The sequence below is a fragment of the Diadema setosum genome, chromosome 5 (genome assembly GCF_964275005.1).
Source record: "Diadema setosum chromosome 5, eeDiaSeto1, whole genome shotgun sequence".
Lineage (NCBI taxonomy): Eukaryota > Metazoa > Echinodermata > Echinoidea > Diadematoida > Diadematidae > Diadema > Diadema setosum.
Window position 1 is genome coordinate 19,370,616 of NC_092689.1, and position 27,344 is coordinate 19,397,959.

At 39.0% G+C, this 27,344-nt stretch overlaps 1 protein-coding gene across 1 annotated transcript; it reads left to right on the forward strand.

Moving 5' to 3' along the window:
- Positions 1 to 5,207: 5,207 nt before the first annotated feature.
- On the forward strand, positions 5,208 to 25,553 carry LOC140228773 (uncharacterized). Its single transcript, XM_072309048.1, has 11 exons — positions 5,208 to 5,265; positions 7,240 to 7,386; positions 12,724 to 12,937; positions 15,159 to 15,241; positions 15,834 to 16,001; positions 17,091 to 21,630; positions 22,162 to 22,288; positions 22,962 to 23,032; positions 23,813 to 23,922; positions 24,675 to 24,828; positions 25,535 to 25,553. Exons 1-11 carry the CDS (start codon positions 5,208 to 5,210, stop codon positions 25,551 to 25,553), a joined length of 5,691 nt encoding a protein of 1,896 aa, XP_072165149.1.
- The last annotated feature ends 1,791 nt before the right edge of the window (positions 25,554 to 27,344 follow it).

The window sequence follows — 27,344 nt, forward strand, 5'->3', positions numbered from 1 at the left end:
AGAGAGAGAGAGAGAGAAAGAGGAAAGAAATGGGGGGTCTCCCATGTGTCTTTCAACCAGTCACTGTTGGGATTCATCAACCATTCATTGGCTAAGTGTCACTATTCAGGACCTTGAAACATTTGAGTGCAGTGACCCAACATCGGAATGGAGTGGTCAAAGGCATTATTTACCATTTGCAAATGAAACAAAAGCCCAGCTTCAGTGCTTCAAAATACTTAAAAATGTGAAATAGGGGTAGAAACATCCAATGTAAAATTTTAATCAGTATAGTCAATGCCAAGTATTGATAAATCTACAAAATGTGAACAATAGTTACAATAAAATTGTTTCTAGAATCAACTGTCTACAGTTATGTTTTGAGAAAAATAGTAATATCTCCTTACATTTTAGGCTTTATTGCAATTTTTTTATACAATGGGATGTTTTTATGATACAACAGACCTAAACATATGCATCAAATCTGATAACTAGAACATTTTTTTAATCACTGCGCCCAATGGTAAACAACACCTTTAAGATATCCAAACCTTAGGAAAACTTGGCGTTCATTGATAAAGAAAATCCATAAAAGATTACAAGCGTCATTTCTATCTTTAAAAAAGCACTGGATGAAATAGACCAAACTAACACGATTGCTATCTCTTATTGTGGAAAAAATAACAACAATGAATATAGGTATTGTTTATAATTGAGATAACGGAAATGATAGGTAAGAACATTGTAATCATTGCTGATCAATTCGACAAAAACTCGATATAGTTCCAAGACAAATCTTGCTTTTTAGGTGATGTGTTTTAGATTGCTTTCTGTCGAATTCCGAAAAATGTAACATCTTACTATTGCGTTTTGAACAATAATTTTAGTTAATTTGATAATTTCTTCGAGACAAGCTGCATTGATCTGTGGAAGGTATAACCAGGACACTTTAGTTTTTCCTCAGAGTTCATAAGTATATTGCGATAACTGTTTTTCTTCTCTGTAGAAAACACTGTTCTTATATCTATTATAGTCAACTAATGAAGATGAATAAACAACCATTCCTCGTTTGAAAGAACACAGTGTCCCACAGTGTGTTCATATCGTTCACATAGTCGACTGTGAAAACAGTTGAAATTAACAGTGTGAAGATTATTTTACACTGTGGCGTGGTATTTCACAGGATATTCACGTAGTAATGTTCTGTTTCACACTGAATTAATGATTCAGAATATGATCAGTGAAGAGATTTCACACCATGATCAAAATGTGTGCACAATGTGTTCACACTGTGGTTCACATTATGTTTCACATTGTGGCATACTGTGTTCTTTCCTACAGGGTTCATAAAACGAGGCATTACTTTACCGCCACTTTACCAGTACTATAAAATTAATGGTCATTAGCATGCTATGGATGCGTTGTAAAATATAATCTATTCTATCATTTTCGTTCTCACCATGTACCGTATAATCGCATTAATTTTGCCAGTCGATGTCATCTTCTTGGATCCTGTCTGATAAACCTGGTCTTAATCATGAATCTATAGAGGTACACTTAACTAATCTAACACGTCAATATAACGTTAAATAAGCTCAAATGCCATTCGGAAAGAGAGACAATAATTAATGAGCACTCATGAAAACTCATTCCTACGAACATCATTTTAATCAATAGCCAGATAGTTTTATATAAATCATCAAGCAAGAGATCCACCCTGATACCAATCCACTCATTTCAAAATGCTCACGCAATTACGCAAATACAAAACAACAACCATTATCACTAACAAGAACAAGAACAATAACTTAGAAGGGGAAAAAGTTGAAATGACACTACACTGAACCCTCCTCTTCGGGAGTGACTTAATAGCAGCTTGATGTCAAAATCTCTTAACATCCTTTGATAACGACGCCAAGGACGACATTATTACAATCATTTTCTACTGTATTCTAGTGTAAGACAGGAGAAAACACACGCAACTTGTTGATTGAACATCCTGCTAAATCTGGTTTTGATTTAGAATATACAACATGCACGTAATTCATTACACATATATCATGTAATCCTAAGAACATAGCATTAGAAACAATTTGATTTGTCACTAAGTGAGCTTAATTCAGAGCTTTTAGTCATCAGGGGTGAAGGGTTATACAACGCTTCGTATAATACCTTGGCATTAGCTGGATTACTTATACACATCCCAGCTACTGGGAAATAGAAGAACAAAGAAACCCTGAAATAATTGTATATCTATATCCGATGTCAGTAAGTATTTTAATCTGCGTTCTGCTTGTTATCCCTCCCTACGCACACGCCCCGGTCCAAATTGATGGGATATCACAAGGATTTCACATGATTAAGATGCCATTTAAGATGGTATTCCATATTTTAATCTTGAATTGATTTCCTACGCTATAAACGTGTTTGCAATACTATAAAGCTCATACATTCCAACATGACTGACTTTATGATCGTATCTCGGGCGCATCCTTCACACTCGCTGTGATCCTCGGAAATATCATTCGGATGATGATCACAATTCCTTTCTTTTGGATACTTTTGTTTTAAATATAGTGGAAAAGGATCGTTTCGGTCCTTTTCACATCCACACAACATACACAGCTATCAGGCTTATATTTACAGCTATTTCAATTAAAAAAAAATCAATCTTGCAAAAAAAAACCCCAACAAGAGTATGATTGCCGTTATTATTGTTATTGTTATCATTATTATTATTATTTTTTTGTTATCATTAGTATTATTATCATCATCATTATTGATGCCATCACCACCACCACCACCACCACAATCATCATCATCATCATCATCATCATCATCATTGCAATACTAATACAGTCGGTAGCTCCAACTCATGAGCAAAATAAATGTAGATACAATTCATTCACTGCCCTCTTGTGAAAGTTTGCAAATCAAAAATATTTCATCCATATAAAGTTTGGGAAGTGGGACATCAAAATATATATATAAATACAACTGCAACGTATTTTCACGACTTTTCTCTTATTTCTCCAATATCCCAATGTCTATAATCTCACTGTCTGCTTTTTGTTCACACACTCGGATGATTCCGCATAGATTGTGGATGGGGCTACTGAAAAAAATCCCAATAAAAACAGCTACATTGCACTTTAACGGACTCTGCACACTGGGAAGAACATTCCATTCTGTATCACTTGCTTAAGATGGGGTATGGTAAATATGGACTTGATTTATTAAGCTGTTATATAGACTAGCAAAGCATACGAAATAACTTTTTGTTTCATTGTGATTTTGTTTTTCGCCAACTCTACAACCTATGTATATAACTTCCAATATTTGATGGAATTTTGCATCAAATGTAGAATACGTGCTCAGTTTTAATCTGCTTCCTATTCAATACATAATGAAATTAAATTTGATACTCTATGGAAATTTCCTCAATTTTCAGTATGCTTTTCATTGGCTGTCAGCTATACCATTTCTGCGTAAAAGCGTTGTTTGTCTGCTTGTTTGTTTGTTAATTTCCATCTGAGAAGGTGGCTGGATAGCACAATTAATTCAGCTACGCTAAGCTGGTCTTCCATGTGGTCCAATAGGATATGAGGTGGGACCACTTAACCGTGTTAAACACCCTGCTCTTTGCGATGAATGAATGAAGAGGGATCTTATGCGTGCATGAGCTGTGACTCTCTCATACACGGGACCTCCATAATTTTATGTCCCTTCCGAGGGACAGCGTGTTTTGCCTCTTGCTAGAGGGGACGGTATGATTACACAGTGACACAACATTGCTCAGTCCAGACTCGGGTTCGAACCCGGGTCCTTAGGATCGCGAGGCAGACGCGCTACCGACTGAGCCAACTATCTGCCCTTATATACATGTAGTTTTCAAAACACAAAATGCATTTAAGCTCAATGGCTAATGAAGACAATGGATTATCACTGCAGTTAACATGTCACTTACGAAGAACACATGAATACTCTTAGTGCATATTATTGTGTTCGCTAGTTTACATACGCATGCCAAGTACGATGTGAAAAGTAAACCTAACAATTTCATTATGGTAATGTTTGAGGACCAGTAAATGCTATAAAATTTCTAGGCCCGTACAACCTGCTGCTAGTCACGTGATGAATGTTCAGAGGTAGATGTTCCAGCACGACAAGTTATGGACTCCGAAAATCTCGTCGGGGTCTAAAGACTGAAGAGAAAGGAAAATTGCATTTTCTTTGCTCTTTTTATGTTGATGCTTGGATGAGAGTAGACATTACATGATTACGAAGGTAAAGGTAAAGCAGCACAACATAATGTCAAAACCAACGACGTGATAATTGAAATAATAATTATTTCTCATATCTCTTTAAAGGGGGAGGTGAGCTTTTGTATGGCCATCGGCTCTACCTTCGTGTTTAGGAGCGTTTAGGAAAATATTTCTCATAATGTTGGCGTTTTATTGTTGTATCAAGGTGACAGAAAAATGTGCAATCGTCCTGCCACGTTTGAACCTGATTGTGATCAGTATTCCGATTGCAGAAAATGGATTCCTTGTAATCGTACATGGCATGAAGAACTACCAGATCGCGTACGTGAACGTCGCACAGTGGTCAAGTGTAGCACGCTCATTGAGAATGTTAAGTCTATACATCGCTTGGTCTTTAAAGATTATCACACTCACCCTTTGTTTGGTGATTAAAGCAGTCGCCCAAGGAATTCTCAAATTTTACGATGTTTGACCGCGTTCCATGAACTTCAGCTCGTTTCTTTCTAATCACCCCTGTGTGTTTACTTCCCAATTCTGACTTGTCATTGCAGCCTCGTGTTTACTAAATTGTTTATGTTTACATTAGAGATGGGGTTAGGACTGCTCATGGGTTAATCACCAAATTTTGCTGATTACCAGACTCAAGATTCAAGCTGAGATTTAATCGCGCTCGACAACAGCTCATATGAACAATAAGACTTGATGCGTCAGATGTTATCTCGACATTTACCTCCCATAGAGTGGCCATTAGATCATTGAATAGGGGGATCAAGATATACTCCCAGGTTACGTCATCTAAGAAATCACCCATTTTGCAGGGTTTATGATGTTTGACGTACGGATTTTTTGCTGATTCCCTCACTCCTTTCCGTGAGATATACGACATCATGAGTATCTCGATAGATTTAAAGACGGGTTTATCGGTCAAATTTCGGTCAGAAATCAGTCTGGGTCGATTGGAAGATGAAGTTGCTAGTGCTGACGCTCAGCGTGTTAGGCGTGGCGTTGGGCCTACCGACGGGTAAGTTAGTTTGATGGTCCTATTACTTTTGAGGCAGACATAAGGGGACGGAAAGAAGGAAACATATTGGGAATAGTTCCTTCAATACCTTGTATCTGCAACACTGATATATGAGCAGTGAAAAAAGTCATGTTGTTTTGTGCTGTTTTAGTCTGAAATAGACAACAATTACGTCGGTCGAAACCTGAAACGGTTGGTGTATCTTTATCGTTAATGAGCTCAATTTTGCAGTGTCCTGGGGCCTGTTTCATAAAACTTGTCATCAGTGACAAGTTGTCATAGATGTGACAAGGTACTGAAATGCTTGCATCTGATTGGCTGAGAGCAAATTTGTCATAGAAATGTGGCAGTTGTCACTGATGAAAGTTTTATGAAACGGGCCCCAGGCTTAAGCTTTGATATTCAGCAGATATTCTGAACAAAATCCGCCAGGTTGGCCTATCGTTAATTGTATGACTTCAGGACCAAGAATAGCTAGATTGGGAGGCAATGTTTCCATTCTGGGCGCTGCTACTGACGTATTTCTCTCCGAAGAAGCCATCCTTAAAATTAGATTCTCTTTCTGCAATCATAAATGCCTATAGCTGAAGGTCAGTATTTTCCAGTACATTATGATGGCGTCATGATGATTGTCAAAAACCCCCCAAAGAAGACAAGGACCTTTGAATACCTGGTATTCAAAACATTATGCTTCGAAACATGTTTGTATTAAGCGCTATATAAATATTTATAATTATCATTACCATTATTATTATTATTATTATTATTATTATTATTATTATTATTATTATTATTATTATTATTATTATTATTATTGTTATTATTATCATTATCATTATTTATGTGTGACATACTATGTCTAAGGCTTACTATGGCGGAAAACTCATGTAGTTTTATTACAGTACCATACATATTATACCCGACGTAATAAAATAAATTGAAGACAGAATGTTGGTCAACACCAACGATGTCCAACATATTTTTATAGAATGTTCCTGAGAAATAGGAAGAAAAAAAGACGAGGAAAATTAGAAGAGAAAAAATAATTACAGTTAGAAAAACCGATAAATGCCTTTCTCTTCTGGCCAAAATTTCTGTATCGATTTCCAACAAAGACTATACCAGAGAGGTGCAATGAGAGGTTGGTATTAACGTGTTATTTCTCATCTATGTTTTAAATCATCCTTGTTTGGTGTAGCATGAAAAGAAAAGTCTGAATCATTCCTCATATGTCCTCCTTTTGCGTGCAAAGTTCAAGGCATTATCAGAAAACTACGAGTATAGCAGATAGATTGGTCTATAGAAGAGAATGTTCTAACATGTTCACTATAGACTTGTCATCTTCATCTCTACTAACTCTACTGTGGTTCGAAACCTCCATGACAGTTCTCTAAACGAAGATTGTCACTCGTATAGCGCGTTTTACGAAACGAATTATTATCATTATTTTTTTTAACGTTTTGATTTAGGCAATGCTGCAGGCATTAGTTATTGCATTTCAACCTTTGACGCCATAGGGACATAACAAGTGAAAACGAAGCACTTTAGGAGATAAGCGCAAACCACAACCATGAACACTGGGTGATTGGCGTGCATCGTAGAATTGTACATCCTTTAAAAAACAAACAACAAACAAAACAACAAACAAATCCTGGATCTAGATTATGATCCCAATCACTACCAATAACTACATGTGATTGATTTTTACTTTTACCACAATGGACCGCTCCCAAAATTTTAATTAAGATCCATTAATAAGTTTTAGAAAATTTCATTAAGATCCATTAAATGCATTTTAGATTAAAATTCCTAGCAGACAGACAAACAAATAAATATTGGAAAAAAGAAACTTCCCTGGCGGAAGTAAGGATCTTATTGCAATATTGGTAGAATGAACAGATTATACCAAACTTGTTTCTGTGGTCAAATAATCATCGTTTTGCTTTGTTTGTCATCCTTTCATCATTTTTGAAGACAAGGTCTGTAATGTCATACGCCTCCATGCCCAGCTCGGCTCACCGACCCTCGGTACGATCGACGAGAATGCGATCTCCGCCAACCACTTCGAGCTTGTACTGAGCGATCTCGACGACGGATTCCTTCCCGAGGTCGAATACGATGGTGAGTTTGCATTCCTGATCGAATATTGCAGAGAGTGATTTTTTTTTTTTTTTTTACGAAATAGAAAAATGTGGCAATATACCAAAGCGGGAAGTACGAATACGGAAGGAATCATATAATTACACTTTTACAGAGTAGGTCTGATAGTAAGATCATAAGTGAAAAAAAAAAAAAAACAAAACAGGCTGTGTCTGTGCTATGTAACTCGCATCGCCACCATTTCATGGAATGCACAGAGTTGATTCAGGGAGGTGGAAAAACACCACCTCCCTGGTTGATTAAACAAATGCAAATTCATCGGGGCAGTTCATTTTACATAAGTGGATTGTAAGTTAAAAGAGTTTTCCCCAATCCACTTACTGCCTTTATGTTTTGTTTTGTTTTGTTCTTTGTCTTTTTTTTTACATTTGTACATTCTATTTCAAAAGTGTAGAAGAGAATCTGCATTGCTTATTATGTGCTAAATTATTGCTTTCTTTGAACTTGGAAAGATACGAGAGCAAAGAGAACAAAGAAGTAAGTGTGTGTGTGTGTGTGTGTGTGTGTGTGTGTGTGTGATGTGTGTGCGTGTGTGTGAGTGTATGTGTGTGCATGTGTGTGTCATTTGACTGTACACCCTGTCTGTTCGTTCTTGCCGTGCCCTGGGGCAGATGATTACATTACACATTTTAACTTTTATCGCAGCATCCACCTCACCCGATAAGTTAACGTGGGGGCCTTTGAATATCTGAATTATTCTCACCTGTAAACCAGCACAGGCAGTGGTTCCAACAACAGTCAAAGTTCACCACTAATCAAAGTACGACATAATCTGATATATTATGGAGGAGAAGGTGGATCGATTAGTGGTAGCAATCGTACGTACAGAAAGGTATAAGACACGAAAAATTCTGCGCACATACATGGGCAATCTTGAGAACCTGAAGAAAGATGACATTGTGTGTGTGTGTGTGTGTGTGTGTGTGTGTGTGTGTGTGTGTGTGTGTGTGTGTGTGTGTGTGTACTCGAATCACCGAAGATACGACGTGAACATGTTGGCATTAGATACTAGTACTCCAAATAGAAAGCAACTTCAGAAAACATTTTTTTTCTCACCGCCTAACCGAAAAAAAAATATATATATTTTTTTTTTATTGATTTGACAAAAAGCTTGCTTATTCAGCTTGCCTGTCGAAAATCGGAAGAGTATACCCCATAGCGTTCTCACCTTCACCGTGGAGGCCGCCCTAGGACTTATCTTTTGCATATCATGAATAGTGTTTAATGTCACTTTCTGGGGGGAAGTTCTGAACCTTATTACATCTCCGTGAGGAAGGGTGATGTTGTCATGACAACATCATTCACTCAAAATTGTCAACAGAGTTCATGACCATACGTTCATAGCTGCGCTCCACGCTTAAAGGTATCTTACGAATGATGAATAATAAGTGTTACTGACTATTTCCGTTAGGCGCGAACTATCCCATTATTAGTATGGTTGTTTTTTATCCATCATAAAGATTTAAAAACTTATCAAAGCTTTTCAGATCTGGTATCTTACTTTGGGTAGGGCTACCAGAGAATGTTGCAGTATAGCAGGAATCTTTCTTCTTGTTTTCTTCTCGAAAGCCAAATGTGCGTAACAAAATATCACATTTTCGTGCTGTATCTTTCTCTATACTGAAGACAAAATGTAAAGAATTCTGAAAATTGTAATGATACTGATTTCCCGCTTCATTGAAAATGTAGACTGACACAATACTCGTTATCGATTAGAGTTCATTTTCTTCAAATAATAATGATGATGATGATAATAATAATAATAATAATAATAATAATAATAATAATAATAATAATAATAATAATAATAATAATAATACATAACATTTATAAAAATGAAAACATTATTTCGTCTAAAACGCAAATTAACATGCAGAATTACTGATGAGAAGTAATCTCTAACGTTTGCTCGATATGCCTGTAAGCAGGGCTAGACACTAGCATTACTATTTTTTTTTCTCAGTTGACCCCATCGGGCCACTGAAATGTTTTAATTTGAAATTTTGGTGGAAATAAAGTGTACTGGCCCGAAATGAAAGGGAACATAACAATCTATTTTGAAACTCAGTTTCCCGACCGGGCCACCAAAAGATAAGCTTTCCAGAAATTTTGTGGCCCAACATCAATTCTTAGTGGCCCTGGGCCACGGCTAATGCTGAGCCCTGCTGTAGGTGTTTGAGTAGTTTAGTTCCATGTCTAGTGGTTTATTTGTCTGATCATAGTGCCATACTCCTGAACACAAGTATATATTCTGATCTCGATAGGCCTTTGTTCATGTTTTGACATTCTTTCGCGTCGATGCCCTTTACGATCCTTTGCGATAATTTGTATTGGTTCAAATTCAAACAAATTCAAACTTTCTTTTCACTTTTTTCTCCCAACAGAATGTTAAAAAAAACATGATAAGATACTTTTATATTTGTAAGTTTATATTTGTAAGTTTATCCAAGTACAAACCTGAAACGCATAAACATTCTTTTTATTTTTGTTAAGGCATTGGCGTTGATTTGGGGCAAAAAATAAAAAATAAAAAGAACACATACGTATCAAAATTTAAATATAATAATTTTTGTACAATTATACAGTACAATACCTTATTAAATTTCACTTAATCGCTCTATACTGCACTACATTATGCCACGTTATATCATGCTTTGCTTTGATATACGAGATATTGTGATGCGCCTTGGGCAATGGAAAATGTGCCCACGTCATTCGATTTTCTGGCATTCTACAACAGTACTGAGATCATTATTTTCCTCATTCGTATAGGCTCTCATATGTTATTTGCCGTGTTTAATCCCAACGACACTTCTTTATGATAAGTCCCTGACAGCCAATGATATGTGACTATACACAATCGTATCAAAACAAATATGTTATAAGCTTTATGAAAAAAAGAAAAATATGTGGGCACGAACTTGCTGGGCAGCCTTACTTTAACAACTTAATCGCAATTTGGCGGCAAGACCCCAACTCGAATAGTTGGCATGCGCGTAACCTTTAAATGTGATATGTATGCAGTTCGCTGTATTACAATAATGGAGGAGGATTCTGTATGTGGTATTGGGCTGGTACATTAACCCCCTCCATGGCAAACAGCTCTAATTTGATGGAACATTAATCAAAATTATTTTTTTTTTCGTTCCCTCAATGATGATTAGATTATCTAGCATTCTGAGAGGAGTTGCTAAGTCACTAGGTACGGTAACAGCCAATGGCAATTTACATTCCCTGTAAAGGTTACTTGCCATACAGTGTACACTTCAAAGGTCGTGGAAGCTGATTACGTTTACCCTCGTTAAAGAAAGGATGGGGCGTGTTTGAGCGGCATGCAACTGAAATAATGCAAAGAACGAATGACACGAAGTCAATTTGTGAATACCTCACAAATATCATTATCATGCACACTATGGCCCGAATTCACGAAGGTGGTACAAAAGAAACCATGGTTTAAACCATGGACAAAAACCATGGAGCGCCAAGTGTCGCACGGAATATTTCGTTACGAAATTGGTCATTTCGTCAACAAAATGACCGTTTCGTTAACAAAATTATCATTTCGTGGACGAAATGTTCATTTAGTTACAAAATGGTGTCATTTCGTTACAAAATAATCATTTCATCGACGAAATGACCAATTTCGTAACGAAATATTCCATGCGACACTTGGCGCTCCATGGTTTTTGTCCATGGTTTAAACCATGGTTTCATTTGTACCACCTTCGTGAATTCGGGCCTAAGTGTTTCATTCGCACTTGAGAATAATCAGATCTTGTACCCTGCATATGTTTTAATTGGTTTTGTTGTTTATTTCTCTTACAGTTCAAAAAGGGCGAATTTATGGCGAATAACAGCCTAGCTGTTATAATCATCACTGCAAATTCGATTTTAGACTATGACTGCAGGAGTGTAGCGTTCATTTTAAACGAAGTTGCTTGTCTTGCTCTATGTTTAGTACGGAAACCAGATACATCACCCGTAAAAACGAAGAAAAGAAAACAACATGCGCGATTCTTCTGATTTCAAAGACAGAAAGAAATTCAAACATTATCATCTACAGTATCAAATGCAGTTTAAACAATTTCAGAGACTCCTTGTTTAGGCACGCTATGTGGGTTGACTAACAGATTGCGTAAGACAATGCAAGAGCAATCTTAGAACACTGTTCTTGGTTTTATTCGCGATCTTGAAAGCAAAGAGTTTATCGACCTCTGCCGGAAGAAAAGTAGCATTCTACCCTTGTTACTCAACTCATCATTGGAAATAACACAACATGTCGGCTATCTCTGAAGGGAAACAAAGAGTCCTCGTTCTTTCACAGTTAAGTCGTTTCTATAGACTGACACAACAACTTTGAGATAAAGAGGGACTACAATAGGTATATAACAAAGTCCTATCTCTTGCCTCGCCGTTCTAATGCACCTTTATAGCGTCACGGTCTACCAAACACTGGCAACACACGCAAAATCTGATGGGTATAATTATTGCTTTTGCATTGTTCTGACGACAGAGGGCGTAATTTGACTAACCTCACTGGTGACTGATTGAACTGTCGGCTAGACCAATTTATGTTCTACAATCGTAATAATTTCTAAAATCTTCATGATCACGTCTTTTATCAATTTGAATGCGATAATAAAAAAAAAAACATAAGTCAACATCTCCTCGTAAGTTCTGGTTATCTTGATACTAATGATTACAATTCAACAGCGCGTTCTTGATTTTTGACAGAAAAAAAAAGAGTAAAACTCGACTTCCAAAATGATTATACGCAATCATGTACTATAGTTTTGCCTTAGTGATCTACATAGTTTAGAAAAAGGGTTATCATCCCCAAACAGCATGTCACTTATGTTACATACCTCTGTGAACTCGTCATTGGCCTATTGTTTAATTAATTTAGTAAGAATATAATGAAGAATAGCATGACATCAATCATATTAGAAATGTGTAGTATTCGCTCGTATAGTCTTCGTTATCATCTCTTTTTGTTTTCAAGTGCAGGTATCAATCACTCACTGGAGGGTGGTGATGATATCTCCCTTTTTACCTCTCCTTTCATCTTCTTCTTATCATATCCTTTTCATTCTTTCCTCATCTTCATCAATTCATTTTTTCTTTCGCCCTGTTTCAGATATTCTGGGATTTACTGTGTCTTTCTTGCACTGGTTTACCACACCCCCTTCCATTAGACTGTATTACATTTGAAAGAGAATGTGTTTCGTCGTGACATGAATTTGCCTCTGTACTTTTTTTTTTATTTTCATTGATTGCTGTACTGCTGTTTTCTATCAGTCATCACAAAGGGTAACGGGAAGCCATTCCAGGAGTTTGTAGTCACGGCAGAGAACACCGACAGCCATTGTGAGCATGGCGAGCTCATTGACAGATACGGCGTGGCCAAGACGAACCGAACATGTCCGCATATGGTCAAACACAGCGCCCCCACCGATATGCAGAAGGTCACACTCGGCTGGGTAGCACCGCAGTGCGGCTGCGTGACGTTCAGGTAATTAGCAAACTATAAATTTTAGTCTTTGAACCTCTCATGTATAGGGACCTGAGGATTTCTGTGCAGAGATCATGAGGAATTCAGAATCTCAGCAGAAAAGGCTTCAATTCTCACCAATCACTTCATGAACCCTCGGCTCACAGTTCCGACAATTTAGGCAATTAGGGCTACCAACAAACGACATGGTGACACAACACTAAACAGAATACGGAGTCGCTGTTATGCTATGAAAGATTTACCAACATCAGAAAAAAAGAAGATCAAACCATACTTCTGTTCCCCTTTAGTGATGATAATAAACGAAACAAACACAACACGCGTATAACAGTATTTACCGAAATATACACAAAGAGATTAGTGTAAATTCTGCATATCGTGGGCAAAGCAAAGAAAAAAAAACAAACAAACAAAAAACAAAAAAACAAAAAAAAAACAAACAAAGCAAAAAAAAAAAATCACATGAATATCATGATATGTAGCCTTGTCGAAAGGCAAATATAACACATATAGAATGGTTTTAGAATTTATGTCATCTATTATTTGATACTCCCATGCCGTATGATATTATTGTGTATGGCATATACCACTCAGTCATAGTCATGCCTATTTTATCGCCTTCCCACATTTTAGAGGTCTTTTTTTCGCCTGGATTGTGATAATGTACATGGCCATTCCTTTTTAATGTGAATACATCCTTGCTCAAAATAAAACGAAACTTGCTCGGCATTATCTGTGAAGAATGGTTAGTCACAGTAGATAAAAGGCATAATGGCCGTGTTGGCAAGAACAAAGCATGCTTTAACAGGTCACATGTCTACCGACCATAAGTAGGAAAACGTTGAGCTAACAGATTCTTAGAGGGTCAGTACACTAATCTATTGTGTGCTGTCCATTGGAAGTTTGCCTGGGCAAGCCCGGGTAGTCAAGTTTATAACCCTCAGTCAAGTTTATAACCCTGAAACACAGCATAGCACAAGTTCGTTTGATAACATTTCAAAACGTTTCTTGTGATTATTAACCCTCTGCTTGCCACATCATAATACCTGCCCATAGGTTTGTGTGTAAAATTTTTGCACATTTGACTCATTGGCACATAAACATATTGGAATCCAGTATGAGTTCGTTCTATATGGTATACATGGGTCCACTCTTTTGAGGGCAACGTACATAATACCATACGGCTAATACATAATGTATTGTGACAACCCCTCTGAATGTCATCCGTTGTTTCACAAATTGACTGGTAAGAACAAAGAAAGTTGTTTGTTAGATAGACTTGGATGATTACGTAATCAAGTATGCTTGTGGAAGGTTGGCTAGAAGAAAGCAATCACGAAATGAGTGTCTGGAAGAGTATTCCTTCGGGAGAGGATTGCTAATTACAAAATATTATGAAAGGGTGGGGGTATTGCAAGTTCATTGTATCTCTTAGCAGCACTGAGACACTCGAGTTCATTTTCATAGCCGAGTTTTAAAAGGAAGAATGAAGTCATCAGTCATGGCATGTTTAGCAAAAGGTTTTTCCAGAGCTTTTTCGCTTACTAGTCTTTGTCTCTGTTTTTTCTTTCATCCTGTGTTGAACAAGTTCGTTACTTCTGTACAGTAATCATTAACAGCAACAAAAACCCACAGTCTAAATTTATAATGACTCTTAAATTGTTAAACTGCAATATTACCAAGCAAACAGTTCGAGGACATTACTGTGCCAAAAGCTATTTTCGCTGCAGGGCTTATACTTATTATTCAACAGCATGCATGCATGATCTTGTGTGGCGACTCGTAATGAGGTAGGGTGTGGCACGGTATAATGTGGTAATGAATCGAGAAGTGAAGGAAACAAGATAATAATGTTCAACGGAGACATCGGAATTCCAGCGTGCAGAAATATTCATTAATCTCTCACAACAGCAGAGGTCGCTATTACCGAAGAAACAGCAGCACAACTTGATCTTTAGACTCACTCTTGCAACCGGCCTCTTGTTTTTATTGGATGTTCTTTCTTTTGAGGGTAACGCATTGCATGTAATACTACTTAGTTACCTGGTTAGTATGATAGTTAACCTGATTGCTTCTTTACTTCCTCATCTAACTACGTATGTCACCCCAGTGCTAGTTACTTTATAGTTGGTAAGGTCGTTCGTAAAAATAAAATGAATGAGTAAACGAATAAATACAAATAGTTTGATTATTGCCTTTTTGTTGGTGTTCTTCATTGCAGGGCCACGGTCAAAACTAATGGACACACCTTTTCTGAGTCAGAGAAAGGGAGAGGGTTCATGACGAAGCAAGTCTGCATGGCAGGTATATAGATGATTACTCTTCTTTTAGTGATAATAATACATTCAAACTTAGGAATGCGTCACATTTATTGATTTGCTTACATTTAGGTCCTGCGAATAGATGATCATTCTTCATAGTGATATGCATTCGTACTTTAGGAATAACTCACATTTTTTTTTTAATTCTGTTGACTTGCTTACAAGTCAAAGTGAAAAGGTGAACCAGAGTCTCTCTCGTCAGATCAAATGGGACGAACACTATCGTCATGATTGTTAGGACAGCACTAGCATGATTCTCATAACAATGTCTAATTTTTAGATACTAGGAGTTTTGCAGTGTCGATTTTAATCGGGAAAATAGTGAAACAAAACTTTTCATTCTTTCCAATCACTCATGAATAGATTCATGGTCAAAAACTTGCATACCTGTACTATTCGCAGAAAATACTGTATTGACAATGATATCTAGACTTCTAACCATGACATTTCACAATTATTGTCTCCTGCGAAGAAATAAGATCTTTTTGCTATTCAAAGAGAAAAGGTGTTTGTACGCAATCAGGGGGCCAGCAAACATTTATTATTATTCAAACAATTCCATTATTGCTCCTCAGTGACTGAAGATTCAAGGGAGCCCGCTGCTGAAGAGGAGGAGCAAGACGCGACGGAAGAGCCGCTCCACAATGGTGAAATCTACGAGACAATTGAGCGCTTTTGTGAGGAAGGGCAGCAGAGAGGGCCCAAAAATGCGGCCATCGTTCAGGAGTGCTGCGAACTAGCTGGTAAATCAAATTTAAGCATCATTGTCTTAAAGTGACTGAAAAGTTAAGATGACACACTGTGATAATTTGACAACAAATATTTGTATTTTGGCAAGGAGGCAGTTTTCATGTAAGATTTTTAACAGATGTACAGGTAAAAGACTCGCTGTATCTTGAACATTTTGGTTATGTTTCAGCAATTTCTTAAATGTCAACAGTCCGGTGCCCATCTAGGAAATCGGATCTGTTAAAAGAAAATCTTCTCCCGTACACTAATATAGACGTGAGCAAATTGACTTGGATGAAGTATAGTAGCAATATGTGCATCCCCATCTCCCCGTCAGGAGTACTAGCAGCTTTGTGGAAAGGATCGTCCTTGATATTTCATATGTTCTCAAAAAAAAAAAAATAAATATCAGCTGTTTAATTTGTCATATTGAAGAATAATCGGTAGTTATTCTGTGAATTAGAAATTAATATAGCCATGTAACACATGTGTTTCTGTTAAAAGAAATATATATATATATATATATATATATATATATATATATATTATTGTGCAATACCACTAACATTCGCGCACATCAGACATACCCCATCTTTGAATAAATTATGTCAGTCAAAATACCCTCTTTTCAGACTCAAGAGTGCTGATTACCAATATAATTCAAAATACAACAGCACCTCTTCTCCCTTACATAAGTTAGATTGTCATTTTCTCTATTGTCCATCTAGTCATAGCTGCATAGTGTTGAAGATATAGCTTACTGTGAGTATAGTGCCATCTGATCTTCATAATCCATTTCTTGAATTATTGAATACTAGAAGTTTGATATAACAAATCTTTATACGCTATCAAAAATGGATATGTGAGTGATTTTATGAATATAAGTTGGTGGATCGATGGTTTTTATCATTTGTCTAAATAACATACTGTAGAATAAGCTTGCAGCTGAAGAAAAGTATTAGCTATCTAAATAGTTGAGATACATTGTTAAGTAACAGCGTCAACGGTTTTATGATAAAAAGATGTAGCTCTTTTCTATTGGGAAATTCTCTGATGATGATGCTTAAGTGTTTATTCTTGCCTTTGTTATATTCTCCTTTCAGTTCATCAGCGGCGAATTTGCCTCACACAGAAAATTCCTAGCGCAGAAGATGATCTCCATCGTCTAGGAAAGTTCTGCAGCAGAATGGTGGGCAATTTCTTCGATGAGCATCCTCTTCTAGCCTCCGCCGTAACTGTCCGTCGATGCTGCGAGATAGCAGGGGACGTGGAGCGCCTGACGTGCATAACGGAAGAAAAGATGGCGCACTACAACGAAATATGTGCCATAAAGATGACCGAGAGAAATATGACAGACGGGAGGCAGGGCAAAACATGCTGCCACCGAGAGGGAGAGGATCGCTACTCGTGCTTCGAAAGACGCAATTTCAACATGCCGCAGAAACGAAGAGAGGAACGGCTGCGACAGAGGATGAGAGCCCTTCTCGAGACTCGGCTGGAACGCATCTGCAACTTTGTCGAGCGCAGCACGCTCCCCTCTGCAAGGAACCGAAACTACGAGACATGCTGCGAGGTGGAGAGGATTGACGAGGCTCTGATGTGCTTCAAGGAGACCCAAGAGGACAGCTTTGATCGTCTCTGCGCAAGAACGGCACGTGGGCGTGGTAGGGCACAAAGAGGAAACGTGCATCCATGTTGTGGCCAGAACAACGTAAATAGGTACAAATGTTTTGAGCGGAGACAGCCACAGAAAAGAATCGACCCCAATGACGGGAACGTGACCCGTCCATCAAACATGAGCGAGCGAAGATTTTCACTTATCGGTCGACCCACAAGAATGGACAGATTGTGTAGTCAGTCGAATGATACCGAAGTCAGATCGTGTTGCCGAAAAAACAAGGTTCTCATGAAGAAGAAGTGTTTCGACGACATGAAAGCAAAATACGTTTCAAGGCAATGCAATGGCCGGTCCCAAGAAATTGCGCACTCTGTTAATGCGGCAATGGAATACAGTATCCTGAGAATAGAGCTTAATCCCGAACACGAATGCTGCTTGGTTGAAGGCGAAGAGCGCCGACGATGCATCAAAGGTCTTCAAGCCATGAGGACCGAGTCTAACGATGGCGATGCCACACAGCAAGTGGAACGGGACAGTACTTCTGATAGGACAGGACAGAAGTGGATGAGGGAAGAGAGCAGACAGAATGAGGCCATTTGCGCTATGGTTAACGACAACCTTGCTATTGCAGATGTGCGACTGGTGTCTTGCTGCGGATTAGACCCCGAGGATCAACGGAACTGTTTGGCTGGTCTAAGAAGAAGTCATTTTACCTCTTTATGTAAAGATAGGAATGACGATCAGATTGCCATATTCACGACCATCTTGGCAACCGAGGATCAAGTTGACAGCACTCACAGGTGCTGTGTGAGACCAAATGCTGACATCAGGGCCGCATGCTTTTCTCGAATTGAGAGACATGTAGCTATGCTGGCATACAGTCCTCCCATAGTGTCCGAGATGGACAACCTCCGAACAGAGCTCCTGGGAGTAGCTGAGTTAAATCGCCTAGACAGAGTTTGCGAAGACCTTGAGACCGCAACAAGGTTTGAACTTAGGGGAAGATGGCCCGTCAAAAAATGCTGTCGCTACAGAAACTATCGCCGATACACGTGCATCCTCGCAGAGGGAAAGAAGATGGCCGACAAATCATGCGACGGACCAAGACAAAGAATCTATTTCCCGGTTGGATTTTACGGTGAATTCATTAGCCCTGAATACAATGGTCCTGTTCTTGACTCGACACATCCCTGTTGCCGATTGAGTGGCGAGATGCGGTATGATTGTATTAAGGATGCAAGCTACGCTGTACTAACACTGCGTGTTCCCGAATTGGACGCAAGGCCGTTTGCTGAGTTCTTTCAGGTCATGCCCGCGCAGTCAAGATTTGCTTATGACCATCAGTCCTCTGTGTGCACAGCCGCGTATGATTTTCAATATTTCTATGACAATCTTGAAGATGGATTAGACGTGGAATTGGATCAACCAGTCCTTATAGAATCTGCATTACAGGATATACAGGATGAGCTTGACGAGGAGATCACAGATGCTGAAGAAGATGCGGCAGAGCTACAAAATAGTCAGGGGCAAGAAGCAGAAGAGGAAGAAGAGGAGGAGGAGGAGGAGGATGACGATGACGATGACCGTCGGAGGCGAAGACGATCAGTCAAACGACCAACCGAACTCAAGGTGAAGCAAGCTACAGGGAACATCTATGGGATAGATGGGTTGTTGGCCTGTTGTGATTTGGAAAACGAAGCCGAAAGACAGACATGCATGACAAATCTGTGGCTTAGTGAGCTTAGGGAAACATGCTTATCTTTACCTGATTTACCAACACCATCTGAATCTGAATCCGAATCGCAATCTCAGCTGCAATCTACTCTTGAATCCACATCTACAACCAGCCAAAGTGCCAATATGTTCCTGGCACCTGCACCGTTGCGAGCAGATACTGGAGTGCAAGAGCAGACCGTATCAGAAACAGATTCGCAGACCGGGGAGGAAGAAAGTGATGAAGAACGTTTTAGGAGATGTTGCTCGATGTCAGGTTCTGAGCAGGAGTATTGTTTCCAAAATCATTACAGCCCCAGCGCCCCAAGTTCACAAACAGACTCTTCGGCTGCTAGTGAAGGATCTCAGCAAGACAGCTCAGAAAATCCATACAACAGTGAGGGATCAGAGAGTGACAATGAAAGTGAAGATTCAGAAAATGGAGAGCCAGAGGAGCTAGAAGAAAGCGAATCAGAAGATGTGGATCAAGATATGGAAGAAGAAGAAGAAGAAGAAGAAATCGAATCCGAAGGGGGAGGACCGGCTGGATTAGTAGATATCACGAAAAACAATCAAGGACTAACTACAGAAGATGTTGATGGGTCAATTAATCAGGAACCCAACGAGCAAATGGAAAGTGGATCTGAAGGCCAAGATATAGATGGGGAGGAAGAAGAATCAGAGAGCGAAGGGTTGGAAGGAAATGGTCCTCAAGGACAAATGGAAAGTGAGTCTGAAGGCCAAGACGTGGATGGGGAAGAGGAGGAGGAAGAAGAATCCGAGAGCGATGGGTTAGGAGGAAATGACCCTCAGGGACAGATGGAAAGTGAGTCTGAAGGCCAAGACATGGATGGGGAGGAGGAGGAGGAAGAAGAATCCGAGAGCGATGGGTTAGGAGGAAATGACCCTCAAGGACAGATGGAAAGTGAGTCTGAAGGCCAAGACATGGATGGGGAGGAGGAGGAGGAAGAAGAATCAGAGAGCGAAGGGTTAGGGGGAAATGGCCCTCAAGGACAGATGGAAAGTGAGTCTGAAGGCCAAGATATGGATGGGGAGGAGGAGGAAGAAGAATCCGAGAGCGAAGGGTTAGGAGGAAATGACCCTCAAGGACTAATTGAAAGTGAGTCCGAAGGCCAAGACATGGATGGAGAGGAGGAAGAAGAAGAATCCGAGAGCGAAGGGTTAGGTGGAAATGATCCTCAAGGACAGATGGAAAGTGAGTCGGAAGGTCAAGACATGGATGGGGAGGAGGAAGAAGAAGAATCCGAGAGCGAAGGGTTAGGAGGAAATGATCCTCAAGGACAAATTGAAAGTGAGTCTGAAGGCCAAGACATGGATGGGGAGGAGGAGGAAGAAGAATCCGAGAGCGAAGGGTTAGGAGGACCTCAAGGACTAATTGAAAATGAATCTGAAGGCCAAGACATGGATGGAGAGGAGGAAGAAGAATCCGAGAGCGAAGGGTTAGGAAGAAATGATCCTCAAGGACAGATGGAAAGTGAGTCTGAAGGCCAAGACATGGATTGGGAGGAGGAGGAAGAAGAATCCGAGAGCGAAGGGTTAGGAGGAAATGGCCCTCAAGGACAGATGGAGAGTGAGTCTGAAAGCCAAGACATGGCTGGGGAGGAGGAGGAATTAGAATCAGAGAGTGAAGGAAGTGATTCTGAAAGTCCAGACACAGAGGAAGAAGAATCTGAGAGTGAAAGCAGCAATGGTCAGATACCTCAGGGACAAAGCCAAGGATCCGAAAGTGAATCGCAAAGTGGAGGATTTCCTTTCTTTAATTGGTGGGGTAACGAGGAAGAAGAGGAGGAGGAAGAGGAAGATGATCGTAGGCGAAAGAGAGACATATGGGCAGCAGCTAAGCTCATTGAAGGGCTCGACGAAGATGATGACCAGGAACTGTCTACCAGACCTAATGTGCATTCTCCATCGAGGAAAACAAAAAATCATGAACGAGGTCACAGAGGAAATCGGGGGAAGAAACGTCAAAATGAAAGTAATTTTCTGATGTATATTTTGAAAGCCTTGATAAATGATGACGTATTCAGCAAAACATGCACACATCTGACTGAGGCCGATGGACTTCCGGAAATGATTAACGTAATCACGTCGCTTGCAAACTACGGCATGGACTCGAAGGGAAAGACATCGAAATATAAGCGTCGTAATGGGACTTCGGGGAACTATGAAAACCTTATCCCTGAAATGACGAAATGCTGCGCCCTCAACGAAACAGAGGGAAGGGTTGATTGCGTCACTGCCATCAAAGAGACTCTTATTGACGGCATCTGTGATGTACAAACATCCTCCAGGTAGGTTTCCCCATTTTCTCTGGACAATATAGGTCACAAAGTACTATAGTTTATGATTATGATCGCAAGGGATTATCTAAGACAATACATGTCGATGCATAATCTTACTTAAAAACTTTGCAGCAAAGTAGCTTTAATCACACATATCACAGTCATGTACCTCGGCAACTGAAAGCAACTCATTCTTACACTCGATGAAATAGAAATTCATATATTTATATATATTTATAGTGGTGCTTCTGAAAATAATGGTAATTTATTTTGTGTAACCAAACCTCGCTTTTGATTATTGCGTTCGTTTCTCTGAGTGTCGCTCCCATCTGTCAATTTTATGAAGCTAACAGTAACTATGACCAGTTTAGCTGTTTCGCGAAAAGAATAACAGGTAATTTCATTATTTCATCACAGATTTTGGTGACGCTTTCATCTTTTTCATTTGTTTAGTTAAATTATCGAAGTTAACCTGAACATACACGATGGAACACCACTTAAATGCATACATACTTTGATTTCATTTCTTGTATTGACTAGTCAAGGCCCACAAAAGGAAAACGCAAGGAGGAAGAAAAGACAGTTTCTCCAGTGCTGCGGCCAAGCCGACGAAGAGCGATATTCATGCTTTGACGATTTCTTCTCAACTCCATTACTAGATGGCCAGGTATCTGTGAATGGAAATAACCACTGTTGATACGTAATCTATTTCTAAGTTCTAATCTTAGATCGATTGCAGGCTCTTTACGGCATGTGTTTTGCTCAGTGCTTCTGCAAAATTGACCTTATATCAGATTCTCCATGTGAAGCATAATTTAAAAAGAAAGACAACAAGGTGTGAGAACTATTTCCTCTCTTCCCTTCTCTTTCTCATAATCCGGAGCTTCAGTTTTAGTTTAGATGCCATTTTTTTTTATCATACTCTGTTTTGTGTTGAATTGTGTTATTATGATGTGATTCAATTTTTGAGGGCCTAAGTAATACAAGCCGTGCTTTTGATTCAGCGCCCCCCCCCCTACTTTGGTTCAAATGATTACTACGTATTTATCATTTAATGCAGATGTATATGATATTAGAATATACGTTTAGATTACTTTTGTGCGTCAAAAAACCCCAACAAAATAGTATTACAGAGTAATATCCTTGTAACTCAGTTATGTTTGTTTCTTTGTTTTTGTGAACACAAAGTAGAAAATAAATTCAAATCAAATCAAGTCAAGTAGTTAACATTAAAGATTTTGCAATGATTATTCTACTCCTAGATAGAAGAATGATAAAAATAAAGAGAAATTACCGTGATTGCAACAATTACAAGTGTTATCGTTGTCTTCTCCCTGCAGGAAGAACACGAGACCAATGGTACCACGCAGTCGTTTGGTTGGTTCGGATGGTTCAGCAAGGCCGTCGGCAAGTGAGTTTCATGAACGTTAATCAACTTTATTCTCTGTTTAGAGGCACCACCCAACGTTTGTACACCTTGTACACTGGCAAGGAATCGTTACGTCCACTCTAGTATTGATTCTTATGTAATCTGTAGTAACAAACGCAAACAGAAGAAAACTGACCAGAAATGAATATGATTTATTAGTGGAAAAATGAGCATAGAAAATGGGATTCCATCGGGATTCGAACCCGAGACCTCCGGGTTGGCCCGTTGCTCTACCGACTGAGCTATAGAAAGCCCTAGTTCAGTGTTCGTCCCAGAAACCCTAAATTCTAAATGCTCGAATGGTCAGAAGCTATAGAAGTGTGTTTGTTTGTGACACACACGTACACACTTGAACCTGGCATAAACCCGAAGGATAATTCAACTTGGGGATAAATGCGAGCGATCAACGAAGTGATGCAGCTTTTTGAGTATGTAACAAACGCAAATAGAAGAAAAGTGACCAGAAATTAATATAATTTATTAGTGGAAAAATGAGCAAAGAAAATGGGATTCCATCGGGATTCGAACCCGAGACGTCTGGATTGCTAACCCGGTGCTCTACCGGCTGCGCTATAGAAAGCCATATTTATTCGAGTATGAGTTTTGATGTTGCATGATAAGACTCATTATCTCAATCACAATGCTATCACCAAGCCGCATTAAATGCATAAAGATATCAAGAAAGTTTAAGAACGGTTCAAAATATACAGCAATTAAGCTACATTCTGAATTAATCTTAATGTTATTTCTTTCTATCATCAGGTTTATGGCCGCGATCGACGATGAGGAAACAGACCAGGGCGTCGACGAGGAGCCCGTTGAACCCACGGATGCACCGGAGGCCGAGGTCGAGGCATCTACCGACGTTCGAGGTGAGATGATACCCTGATAGTGTCCGTTCCATTAAGTCGTCACATAAAGATCTTTACATAAATCTCGGAATGGCCAAAGTCGCTCATTATGTAGCTTTGAGAGACTTCATAAAATCCATTTCATGAAGTCTCTCATAAGTGTGCCTTATGAGCAAAAAGTCTCTCACAAGACTCTCATGAAACGGACCCCTACCAAGTAGATTTCTCCCTTGCATAAACAAATTCAGTTGGTCTCTGAATTCACCTAACTGTACACACGGTAGGCACCATAAAAAACATTCTTGAGGCCGATGGACCCTTTAGTGTAATGAAATGTGCACTATTCAAGTCATCACTGAGTAGTCCCACAATATTATCACTGATAATTCCAAACCGAAAGGCAAACGTTTTTATTGTTATCAAGGAATATAGTAATAGACGCAGTGCCTGTAAATCCTTAATTTGATGTATGATGTGGTAATTTGCTACAGGGCTACCTGTAAGATAATTTGTGACATAATACCAAAGAGAAGATCATGACTCAGCTGCTAGAAACACGACTTGCGTTTAAACTCAAACTTGCGTGTAAAAGTAATCATTAAAGTTGTGTTTGAACGCTAGGTTTCTGTTGATGGGGCCTAAGACCTGCTTCAAATAAAAAAAACAAAACAAAACAAAAGGGAGACAATGCAGTATCAATTCTGCTTGTGTATAAACGTTACCGCTATTGTCGCAAGCCACGTTTGTGACGGTACTTCTTCTGAATTGTGTAGGTCAGCTGGTCAGACTAGCTTGTTGCACAGCTGGGAAGGCGAGTAGCACCCTCATCGGGTCGATTTTGACAACAACTTGCGAGGAGTCCTCGACAACCTACGCTGGGCTAGTTGCTGAGGAGATGGCGGCCGAATGCAAGGAGGCCTACTTGAGGTGAGTTTAGAACAGAAAGTCGTATGTTTTGTGAGTGTCAAGCATTACCATTTTGACATTGCATCTTATGATATGTCTGCGATGATCCTAATGGCTTGTCTGTCAAATCTCTACAATTCTACCATCAGTAGAGAAGTGTCTGTTTCAATGAACTGAAAACATATCTGTAAAGCCATTTGTGAAAAAAAAACAACGAAAAACAAATCGTAAATCTTGTTATTGATCCTTTGCATTTGCAATGCATATACTACGTATAGTGCATCATCTGACAGGTTGTGGTTAAAAGCCATGAAGAGTGCATTCAGGTAATGTCGAGCTGATTCTAAACATGCAGATTACTGATACTAATAAAGCAGAAAAGCCAGAGATAAAATCGGCCATTTCCACAAATTATTTCGATGCACTCACATAATCGTAGGACCAACGTCGACAAAAGCATGATCTTAACATATTATCTGTCATTCTACATTCAACATAAATAGAAGTAGGTCAGGCAATAACTGAATCTCTTTAAAATGTGGGGAAAATTGGCGAAAAGGACAACGTCGACTTGCTAAGTGGCATGCAGCCTTTGAGATTAATAAGATAATCGTTTCAGACGTGTGTTGTAAGGATAATTTCATCATAAAGTTTCAGACGTTTGCAACTTCCTCACTTTTTCGTAGCGTTTTCCCTGCTTCAGGTTTCGCCCTCTTTTGAATGACAGCAATGTTGGACAAGATTGATTTGCAATGAGCAAAAGAAAGAGATAAAGTCAGATTTAAGCAAAGGCATACTGAACGAAAAAAAGTAAAATTCTCAAATCTGATTGAAAGCATGTATAGTAAATTTGCCGAAGTAATAGGAATACAACTTCACAAGATTTACGACCCTTAAATCACGACAATTAGATGAATTAACAGCCCCCTGTGGGCATTGGCTATCAACAAGATTTCCATTCTGCATGACGGTGAACATATAAAATGACCTGCCATGATTTAGGGTGCCTATCGTTATTCGTAGACGCATTTTCAGCGACAAGCTGAACTCCAAATTATAAATCTGCTCCGAAAATGAAGTGAAAATGAAAAAAAAAGTCTATCAAACTTTCCCCCATTTCCTCACGTCATATTTTAGCAAGTCATCGAACTGTGCTGAGCAAATAATCCGTCAATAATCATTGTAGAATGCAAACGTTTGCCCCACACTTATCGATTTGTGTAGGGGAAGCGTCCCGTCACTCGAAATGAAAAGGAAATTCGACATCGAATTTCGACGACGAAATAGGGACTGTGTGCCTTGGCTACGAACGTACTCGAAATGCCTGTATGAAATTTCAAATTATACTTCCTAAATTTGGGGTCTTGAAAATTGCTGGGCGTCAGATATCGGTGCCGTTAAAGTGAACGCTGCCACAATCTGATCTCAGAAATTCGAGCCGGGAGAAATATTGACGATGCATCCTAGACAGGTCTGTGTGACGTCATGTTAATGACGTACTTCCCGTACTGCTCAACTGCACTATTTGGCATTCAAATGGTGACGTCATGGCATCATTGTCTGACTTTTTTTTTTGTGTGTGCGGTCATTATCATCTCCAGTCCCGATACAAGTATTGTACTTTATTCCCGTTAAAGTATTTCAAAGATGACACTTGCTGTCCTATGTAGTCCAACTGCAAAGTTTAGTCAATATTATTACACATTTCAATGAGGTATCACACACACACAGACACACACGCGTACACACACACACATGTATATCATTAATATATATATATATATTTCCCAATTTACTGTGTGTCTATTTTTTCCTGTTCAATATCGCAGACATTACGTAAAAACTGACAAAAACAAACAAACAAATAAACAAACAAATACCGGGCTAAAAATGGTGATTCCGGTAGATTCAACTCTTGTTCCAAAAATAGAAAGTTCAGGTGAAGTGTAAAAGCGTTGAGAATTATGTAACTTTTTCATCTCCCCCACCCCTATTACTCCCATGACGTTTTGGATAAAACATATCTCGTTGAAATGCCCGATCTTCCTCAACGCACTCCTTGCCGCATGTAAAAGAAGTGTCGAAAGTAAATAATTGTTTAACCACGGTTGTGTGTAATATAATGTTGAGTTGTTTGTTTGTTTTTGGCCTGTTTTATCATAAAAATCGCTGTTCGGTAAATGTATAGAATGTGAGCTCAAGATAAGAAACTCACACGTTAATAATTGTCTCGTACACCCACCCCCTTACTTTCCTCCCCTCTTTTATGTGTAAAATACGCGTTTGTGGTACCAGTTTGTAGTTTCTTTCACGTCTCCGTTTGAAAATCCCTGTTTATCACGAAAGAGTTTGAAATTCACGTTTTGCAGCATTCATCTCATATCATAATTATTGGTAGATGGATTAGCTGAGAATGCAGAACCATTTTTCTGTGTGTTCAGTCTAAACTCAAATTATCAGGTCTTAAACTTATATTTGGTGGACTTGATTTTGTTCAGTCTCATTTTGTCCAGATTGAAAAAAAAATACATCTGCAA

What these genes read in the sequence shown, in the direction of transcription:
- LOC140228773 (XM_072309048.1), top strand. Translation starts at nt 5,208, where the DNA reads ATGAAGTTGCTAGTGCTGACGCTCAGCGTGTTAGGCGTGGCGTTGGGC. An exon ending in GGAGTGCTGCGAACTAGCTG is followed by an intron (nt 16,002 to 17,090) that starts GTAAATCAAATT and finishes TTCTCCTTTCAG; the next exon opens with TTCATCAGCGGCGAATTTGC. An exon ending in TTCAGCAAGGCCGTCGGCAA is followed by an intron (nt 23,033 to 23,812) that starts GTGAGTTTCATG and finishes TTCTATCATCAG; the next exon opens with GTTTATGGCCGCGATCGACG.